Source organism: Convolutriloba macropyga, chromosome 13 (genome assembly GCF_964194025.1).
Source record: "Convolutriloba macropyga chromosome 13, txConMacr16.3, whole genome shotgun sequence".
Taxonomy (NCBI): domain Eukaryota; kingdom Metazoa; phylum Xenacoelomorpha; order Acoela; family Convolutidae; genus Convolutriloba; species Convolutriloba macropyga.
Window position 1 is genome coordinate 19592280 of NC_134480.1, and position 10107 is coordinate 19602386.

Consider the following 10107-nt stretch of genomic DNA (forward strand, 5'->3'; position numbering starts at 1 on the left):
TTGCAACTACAAGTAATATTGTACCTGGTCTGGCCACTCCGGTTTTTCAGCCAACATACCCTTATGTTGGGCCCACTCCGATGAGTTGGAGTGGTCCGCAGGTGTCTGCACCTGCCCCTCTGATACCGGACAATGCGTCATTGATTAGGGAATTAGCTGATGCAATAACCAGCAAGAAAAATGACCCCTTGCCAGAATGGAAACTTGCTCAGTATAATGGCGATCCATTACAATGGCACGAGTGGTATGGTCAATTCAAAAGCGCGATTGACTCGCAATCGCTAACTGATGACGTTAAATTGACATACCTCAAAACCCTCGTCACCGGTAAAGCAAAGATTGCAATCACCGAGTTTGCTTACTGTGGTTTAATGTACAAGGATGCACTAAGGACTTTAGAACGTAAATTTGGCCAGCCAAAGGCAGTCGTAAGTGCACACTTGGACAAACTAAGCAATTTTCCGCCTCTTAAAATGCACAATAGTGATAACATCATCAACTTTTCTGCAGCCATATCCAGCCTCGTTGGGGTTTTCAAGTCACTATCATATGATGCTGACTTGAAGAGCGCTTCCCTACTTAACCAAGCGGTACAAAAGTTACCACCAAACATTAAAGAGTCATGGTCGCTCTTTACGGTTGAAAAGCACTGGGTTAAGCCTACCATCCTTGACTTTAACGATTGGCTTAAAGAAAAGGCAGAGGCCCATGATCTTATGAAACAAAGCGCAACCAAGGCAAAACCTGAAGATAACAGCACTTCAGTAACCAAGACCAAAACAGCCTCAAAAGTGTTTGCATCAAATTCACAACAAAGGGAAACAAAGAAGCAATTGCCATCTTCTTCCACAAACACTTACTCTCGGTGCGTTGTATGCAAAGGTAACCACAGGCTATGGGAACGTCGAGTTTTCCAGGAAAAGACTCCAACCCAGAGAGCTAAGTTGGTGGCGGATAACAAACTTTGCTTTTCGTGCTTAAGGGACAAGCACACGTTCCGCCAGTGCCCTCAGCCAAGAAAGTGCCGAGCAGAGGGGTGTAATAGTTCGCATAACTCACAATTGCATGGAGCAGATAGGGTTTTCCCAAAAAAACAGTCAACAAATCCCAATAATATCCAGTCTTCTGGCAACACAAGTCAAAGTAAAGCAACTTCTAGTCAGCAGCCGTCTTATAAGACCACAACAATGTCATCTGTTACTGATGTTAAGGGGCTCCTTCAGGTTACGGAATTGCAGTTGCTCAATTCGTCCGGTTTAGATACCAAGGCTTTAGTGTTGTGTGATACCGCCTGCAGTAACTCTTGGGTGGCCGGTAGTCTCGCAGATAGACTCGGTTTGCACGGTAAAGCACTAAAGCTAACTGTCAAGGGTATTAATACCGAAGAAGTAGTTGACAGTAGGATTGTGGAAGTTACTGTGAAACCAAGAGAACATCAAGATTTCGAACAATTTACCATCAACCCTTTCGTTAAGGAGAGTCTGAACGTCGGCTCAGATATAATTATTGTACAGGCACTGCAAGAGACTTACCCACATTTAGCGGTCCTTGATCCCGTGACATATTCCTATAAAGACATTGAGGTGATACTCGGACAAGATGTCTATCATGCCATCCGCCCGTTAGAATACTTCTCTGCCGATGAGAAGCGTTCACCCGTTGCCGTGCGCTTACCCATAGGTTGGGTCTTAAGCGGTCCGTTACCATCAAGTTCTTGTTTAACCTCAATGTGCTTTAAAGTGAAAATCGAACATGACAATGAGTTAGCAAGTCAAGTAAAGTCATGGTACGACATTGAATCATTCGGGGCAAACAAGCAGGTCGACTCCAGATCTGCAGCAGACGCAAGGGCTCACGAGATCCTTGAGAGTACCACCATACACAATGGCCTGAGATACGAGGTCGGAATGCTGTGGGCAACAGACAACATCCAGCTCCCAAATAATTACTTCTCCTCCCTTGTGCAACTAAAATCAATCGAAAAACGTTTGGCCAAGGATGAAGACCTCAGAGAGAAGTATACTAGTACCATCAAGGAAGACCTAAATAAGGGGTATGTAATTGAGGTTCCGGACGCTCACAAGGTTGAGAGCCGGTCCGATAAAGAGTGGTACCTACCCCACCATCCGGTTTTAAACCCGAACAAACTAGTACCATCAAGGAAGACCGAAATAAGGGGTATGTAATTGAGGTTCCGGACGCTCACAAGGTTGAGAGCCGGTCCGATAAAGAGTGGTACCTACCCCACCATCCGGTTTTAAACCCGAACAAACCAGGTAAGGTGCGTAGGGTGCTCAATGGAGCAGCAAAAATTCATGGCGCCTCATTGAATAAATTTTTGCTCACTGGCCCTGATCTGCTCCAAAATCTTATTTACGTACTTCTTTGCTTCCGCCAACATCCATATGCCTTCTCCGCCGACATCGAGGGAATGTTTCTATAGGTTGGCGTGTTACCATCAGATCAACCATCACTTCGCTTTCTGTGGCGGGAGGACCCCACAACTAACGTTGTAGTGTATCAATATACGCGCCATATATTCGGGGCTAAAGACTCGCCCACATGCGCCAACTTTGCATTACAACGCACTGTGAGAGACAATGCCAAGTTTTACCCCGAAGCTGCAAAAGCCGTCCTTGAAAACTTCTACATGGACGATTACCTTGACTCAGTGGAGTCTCCAGAGAAAGCCATCAATAGATCGAAGGAATTGGTACATCTTCTCTATCTCGGTGGGTTCAAGCTTACAAAGTTCGTAAGCAATGTACCAAATCTGGCTGACCGAATTGATGGTTCCCCTCAATCTACTGAGCCCAAACTTATTGTTTCATGTCAGGAGGATTCATCGCATGTGCTAGGGTTAAAGTGGGATCGCACTAATGACACTTTAAATGTATGTCGGGGTACAAGCTGCGCTATCACCAAGTCCCTCACGCAACGCTTGGTCCTAAGTCTTGTCTCGAAAGTCTTTGACCCCATTGGTCTTGTCGCACCGTTTACCGTCGGTGCGCGACTGCTCTTAAAAGACATCTGGCGTGTCACAGGACAACAATGGGATGACGAGCTCTCACAGGACATGGTTCAAAGCTTTTTGGTTTGGTGTACGGACTTACCAAAGCTTGAAAACATCAAAATTCCTCGAAGTTACTTTAGTGGACCCTTTGATAATATAGAGTTGCATATGTTCGGTGACAGTTCTCAGGATGTTTTTAGTGCCGTTGCATTTCTTCGAGCCCGAGTAACAACTCCTACGGGCAAGACAAAAACAGAGCTTGCGTTTGTTTTGGGAAAATCGCGCATGGCGCTAATGAAGGTAATGACTGTCCCAAAACTGGAATTGCAAGCAGCTCTACTTGCCGCTCGGCTGAAGAACGAAATTATTCAGGCACTTACTGTAACTGTTAACCAAGTATTCATGTGGACAGACAGCACGACCGTTCTTCAGTGGATAAAATCTAATGAAAAGCAACCAATCTTTGTTGCAAACCGCATTTGTGAAATTTTGGAGTATACCAGCGTTGACCAATGGAACCACGTCGCAACTAAGGATAATCCAGCTGACGCTGGCACGCGTGGAATGTCCGCTGAGGTTTTGCAACTAAGCAGTTGGGTCAATGGTCCACATTTCTTAACTAACTCAAGGTTCCGTTTCGTGCCGAACAAAGACGTCATTAATAACATCAAACTTGGCGTCAACGAAGCAGTCATTATAGAAGACACTGTTTCTCTCGCTACATCTGTTAAAAAACAGACAACTCCCGTTCCGTCGTTATTACCATTTGATAAGTTTAGTTCTTATCAAAAGCACTTGCTCATTGCCGCATACGTTCTCCGGCTTTTACCGAAACATGCCGGCTACCGTAACTCCGATGGTAGCATTACCGACCCTACTGAGCTTGACGAAGCCGAGCGTCATCTACAGTATTTGGTGCAAGGAGAGTCTTTTGAAGCCGAAAGAAAAGATCTTTTTGACAATAAATTCGTTAAACGGAGTAGCCGAATTAATCCACATTCACCGTTTATTAGTCCAAATGGGCTAATCCGTTCCTCGGGCCGCATCACGCGGTTAATTGAAGTCGGATTTAACGTAAAGTACCCAATCATCTTAGATGCACGTCATCCGTTTGTAAAACTGTTCCTTGAACACGCGCACGTAAAGCATTATCATCAGGGCGTCGAATACCTAAGATCAATTATGCAGGAACACTACACAATACTGAAACTAAGATCATCCTTGCGTTCCATCAAAACACACTGCCTGAGATGCCGAGAATTCCAAGCTGTAACTATGCAACCAATCATGTCTGACTTACCTAAGGAGAGACTTGCTTACCAGTCTCCTCCCTTCACGAACACTGGCGTTGACTACTTTGGGCCATTCTATGTTACTGTCCGCCGTTCTACTGAGAAAAAGTGGGGCTTCCTCTTCACGTGTCTCACTACTCGCGCTGTCCATGTCGAGATAGTTACATCCATGGACACCAGTTCTTGTGTTATGGGAGTTGAGCGGTTTGTGTCACGTAGGGGTACACCTGCCATGATTTGGTCTGACAATGGCACTTACTTTATTGGAGCGGAGAAAGAACTCCGAGAAAGTGTTGAAAAGTGGAACGTTGTCAACATTGCAGCTGAGCTCGCTCACAAATGTATAAAGTTGAGGTTCAATCCACCCAGCGCACCACATCAAGGGGGTATCTGGGAGAGGTTGGTACGCAGCTTCAAACGCGTGTTGTATACTATTCTTGGCACGTGTCGCCTCACGGATGAGGTACTGCATACTACCTTTTGTCTCGTGGAGAATGCTCTCAATTCGCGTCATTTAACACCCGTAAGCGCTGATCCGTGCGATTTGAACGCTTTAACGCCCAAGCACTTTCTTTTAGGAGAATACTCCACCGGTATTCCGTCTGTTGTCGGCAATAATGAGTGTGACCATCGTAAACGTTACGCCCGTGCGCAGTCGTACGCTAATGCGATCTGGTCCCGTTGGATCAGAGAGTACGTACCGACGCTGAACCGACGCTCTAAGTGGCAGACGCCTGCCGAGCAACACCTTAAGACCGGTGACTTGGTTTGGATAGTTGAGGAAACCAACCCTAGGGGTTACTACCCAACCGCTCGGATTGTGGAACTCCGCTACGGCTCCGATAGCGTTGCGCGCTCCGCCGTTTTACGTACGTCGACCGGTTCACTCGTCCGCCCGCTTGTAAAACTTGTACCAGTTTTCCCAACAACATCTTCTTCCGTGCCGGAGGATGTTACGCAGTAAACGAACGAATTTCATCCAATCAGAATCGAGTATTTCTAAACTTTAAAATAAGATTTAAATACGTTCTATTAGAAAGTTCCGAAAAAGTTCAATTAACCTAATTTTAAGTAATGATAACCACGATATGTACCGGTTGAGGTGGTTTTCGGCTTAATATTTTTAGGTTTTCTAGACAATTGCCGATTGAATACGAACTGATTTTTCGTCAATAACATCAGACAAAAAACCAGTAAAAGAGCATCGAAAAAACATTGCCGCCTAAGTTTCACTAGTTGCTTTGTACGTCTTAATGCTTACACGATGTTGCTTATACGTTGCTTACAATTAATCCGTTTTGATTGAATAATTTGAAGCTTTCGGAAGAGTGTTTTTCACCTTCAACAGTTGCAAAAAAAACTCGTCGACTGCGGTCCAATGAAACTATTGTTGAACGAATTATACACTACAATAAATTTTTTGTCGGAATCAAACTATATGCCTGGTTACTTGCCGTATAAACACAAATCTTTATGCAAAACGGAGATCAAAATCCAGGAAAAGATATAGGCTCACTTCCTATCCCTCAGGACGGAATGGGTTCAAAACCAAATTTTTCAGTTGAACTATTTATCTATCTCCTTACCTAACAAGATGGTTGTAGCCATGCTTGGTTAAATTAATTGATGGTTAAATATATTCACATATATAAACTCATATTCAAAAACATGTATCATACGAGAACAGATAAGTGGGTTCAAATTAATTTTTTTGCCAAATACCAAGAGAGTGCGAATCTATATTATTACAAGTTTTTATGTTTTGCGTGATCTTAGCTTTATCTCTAATGTTTAAAAGTTGTATTGAAAAAATCTGGTCACGTGAATACAAAATTTATTTTGTTTTCATTTCTGCCTTTTCATTTCTGTAGAGCATGAAAATGGCTCTAGAGCATGAAAATGGCTGTGGTAACAGCGTTTTCATTTCTGTAGAGCTTGAAAATGGCTGGTAACGCACGCAAGTCAGGTCATAGGCACTTTTAAATCCATAGAAGCCTGTACATGAACGCGCGAAAGGTTCAACTTCACAATTTTTGTTTTGGCAATCACGATCTTACGAATTATTGAACGCAAGAAAGTCTGAACATGAGCCCACAAGTATTTGACATAGGTTATTTTGAACGCACGAAAAAACGCACAAACGTCTGGACATATAGTCACTTTCGTTCTGGAACGATCTGTGCATAGGCATTTTTCCGGTACTCCTTGATTTTTTATCCGAGAATCATGCGCTCGAACCCGTCTCTGATTAGACCCACTTCGGTTCAAAACCGTCTGTAATCGGACCCAGTTGCGCTCGAAGCTATCTATGATCAGATCCAAACGCGCTCGAAGCTGGTTATGGTCAAACACAAGTGCGCTTTAATCCGCATCCGATCAGACTCAAGTGCGCTCGTACGCTCAAAGTTGCCCTGTAATTTTGAGAGGAAAATGGTCAGCTGTGCGCTTGAAATGGATTGATCAGGACAATTTCGAGCGCACTTCATCCTGGGTTTATGAGATCGACAGTACCATGTAATTTTGATCGCAATGTGCACAGGTGTGCTCTGGACTGAATCTGACCAGAGGTGATTTCAGCTTGGAACCTCAGCCTTGGCAACGTGCCCAAAAAATTATTACATATGTCCGATCGGTTTAAATTATCGCGGAATATCTCTTGAGTAAATCCTGATGCATAGTTTTCGATTTAACTTATGGAGGTTAAATTTATAAACCTCAAACTAGGGTCCTCAATGCATCGTACAAATTAACCAATAACTAATCATTTGTTTTTAAGGTGAATACCATTATGACGTCACATTTACGCTGGACGTCAATGGAATCCTGAATGTCAAAGCAGTCGAAAGAGAAACAGGGTTGAGTGAAGGAGTCACAATTGAACGACAATCTCACGATGTCGAAGAGATACAGATCCTTCTCGAAGACGAGGAGCGATTCGCGAGTCACGACCGGAAAGAACTTCGACGAATTCAGTTGAAGCACCAATTTGAAGACTATCTGTATAAGGTACCATCCTTAGCAAATTGTTCAAGACCTTTTTTTATTTATAAGCTCTGAACTGTTTGCTGATTTTGCGAAGTTCGTAAGCCAATACATGTATTTACCGGACAGAACTGGGCTGCGGACAGGGCGGTCCGACCGAATTGATAGTCTGGAGAAAATCTTGGTCGCGCCTTCTGTCTGGCCAAAAATACCCACATGTCGGTCTTTTCAGTCCAGCACTCTGGATACCCACACTTTGGTTTATTGGGTCTGACCAGAGAGCCTGGCGGAAAAGACTGAATTTTGTTGCAAAAAAGTTTGTATTGATGGAACAAGCTAAGACCATTGAATAATCATTAAACAAGAAAAAACAATACCATTGATTGTTCAAAAAAATACATGGAGAAGTTCTAAGCATAGTTTCATTCGCTTAAGTTTATTCTCAAACGTTTTTCCTTTTCAGTTGCGAAAAAGAAAGAAACCGGAAGACGGATCTTTACTTGACAACAAGATAACAGACGCAGAGACATGGTTAGAAGATAAATTCATATCCGAGGAAGATATCAGAGAAAAGTTCAATAGTTTCAAGGCTGAGACAGAGTGAAAATATATAACAAAACTACACCATATCCCACCAAAAACTCTTTTACCACCTTCTTCCCCCGGTACTAAAAAAAATCGGTGAGACATATTCGCATAACAGACATAACATTCGCCTTATGGTATGTTTTTAATGATGGAGGGAGGGGAGGCTCTACGTTTTATGACCTCTACCCTGGGGGTAGGAGGGAGGGGGTGCTATAATGACAAAGAGCCCTAAATCATTATACCCCGGGTCGAGGTTTTGGGTAATTTTTTTGTGAAAAAACATCGGTGAATGCAGTGAAAAAAATAATTCACCGTATTTCAACGCATTTCTTACAACAATTCACCACAAAATTCACCGCATTTCTTACAAGAATCCATTGCCAAACCTCGACGCGGGACCTGTTCATTATCTTTTACATACAATGTAAGACGTGCTTTTTTGCTCCTTTCGACGACTTTCTTTATTTGATTTGTTGTACGATTGGTTTTTGGTAGTTTGAATTAAAATATTATGAATTCTTTCGGCCCCTTGAAAGTCCAAAACGTGGCAGAAAGTTCTTTAACTAAAATTGAACCCGAAACACCTTTTTTCAGAGCAAATAAAATGGTAATCAAATAGAGAACATCTAAAATTTTGCCAGCACAAAATTAACACTGCTTGGAGTAAACTTTTTTGTTTATGTTATGAAGATTTGCATCTTTTGTAAAAAAGGCTTCAAATGTCAAATCTCAGAAATTCCATTGTAAAGTTCAATTGAATAGTTTCCATCTGGTTGATATAAACAGTTGAAATCCTACTTCATTATACTTTCATACACAATACTTATGAAAAAAATTCTTCTCTACTGTTGTTCATTGTTTGATGTATTTATGATCTGTGAAATCTAATTGAAGGAACAAACGCCCCTCATTTTTTTTTTCACGAACTGGTCAAGTCTATAACCTTTGGAATAATAATAGAAAATTGCATAAGTAGTTCGAATATATATATATATATATATATATATATATATATATATATATAATATATGTATATATCTATATATATATATATATATATATATATATATATATATATATACATACATACATACATACATATATATATATATATATATATATATATATATATATATACATATATATATATATATATATATATATATATATATATATATATGTGTGTGTGTGTGTGTGTGTGTGTGTGCGTTTATACATATATAGCCTTTTTTGAAAAAAATGTTGATGCTGGGACAATATAAAACTTTGTACATAATTGTTGATGTTAATGTATTGTGATTTTGCTTGTATAAACAAATTATTATCCTTAAAGGGGACCTGCCAAGTGTTGGTCCCTTATAAAGTGTTTGCGATGCGCGATAGTCTAATGCGGGCTAAATTTTTTAAGATGTCTGAATACTTGTTGTTAATTGTCGACATTTATGTCTTTAATTCGTTTGTAAACTTATGATTTTGTGCCAAATAGGTTTTAATGATGCTTTTTAACTTCGTTAACTTGATTAATCTTGCCTGGTTGTCTTGAAAAAGGTAAATTTACCTGCACTTGAAATTTCAAAAATTATTTAAATGAGATCAGATGATATTGTTGAATCCCAAAGAAAACCACTTTTGTCATTTGTAGTTATGCATTTCAGTTTCCTAATGCTGAATCAAAATAACATATTATAAAAATGTTTTACTCAATTTATTGAAATAGAAGAATTAATCCCTGTAGGCATGGTTTAAGAATACAAAATTGTGTAATTGGCTGAACTATTAATCCTTCGTCAATTACTTTAGATTTTTAAAATGTTGAAAAATTTAGACTTTAAAAAACTTGTTCTCACGAACATTTTTACGTTGTTTTCTTTTAGTTTTACTCTACTTATTTTATTGTTTCGCTTCTTTTTGTTCTTTTGTTCTAATGATAACAAGAAGTTTTTGTGTGCAATTTTTTGAAATCTATTTTGGTTCCAGAAGAACAATTTTAATCAACAGTTTTCATCCAAACATACCAAAGCATTGGTTCATGAGAGGTCAGTTCAATTTTTTTTTATTGGTGGTCTAAAGCAATTAGTGGTGGTACATTAATTAATATTGGTTTTAGGTTGAATTTGAGTTTCTTTTGTCTTTACTCCACCTAGTCGCATACGTAAATCTCTTCGAGAACCCAGCTTTAAAAAAATGCTAATTTTTGGGCTTAGGATAGCAGCCCAAATTTAGCAGCCCAAT

At 40.5% G+C, this 10107-nt stretch overlaps 1 protein-coding gene across 3 annotated transcripts in view; it reads left to right on the forward strand.

Annotated features, from left to right (window-relative positions):
* Positions 1-8007, forward strand: part of LOC142352301 (uncharacterized) — a 45620-nt gene extending 37613 nt beyond the window's left edge. For all 3 annotated transcript variants that reach the window (XM_075404831.1, XM_075404830.1, XM_075404832.1), the window contains 2 exons: positions 7082-7311; positions 7751-8007. In XM_075404831.1, coding sequence (XP_075260946.1) covers positions 7082-7311; positions 7751-7891 — 371 coding nt within the window. In that variant the 3' untranslated portion in view covers positions 7892-8007. The remainder of the gene's footprint in view (positions 1-7081; positions 7312-7750) is intronic.
* The last annotated feature ends 2100 nt before the right edge of the window (positions 8008-10107 follow it).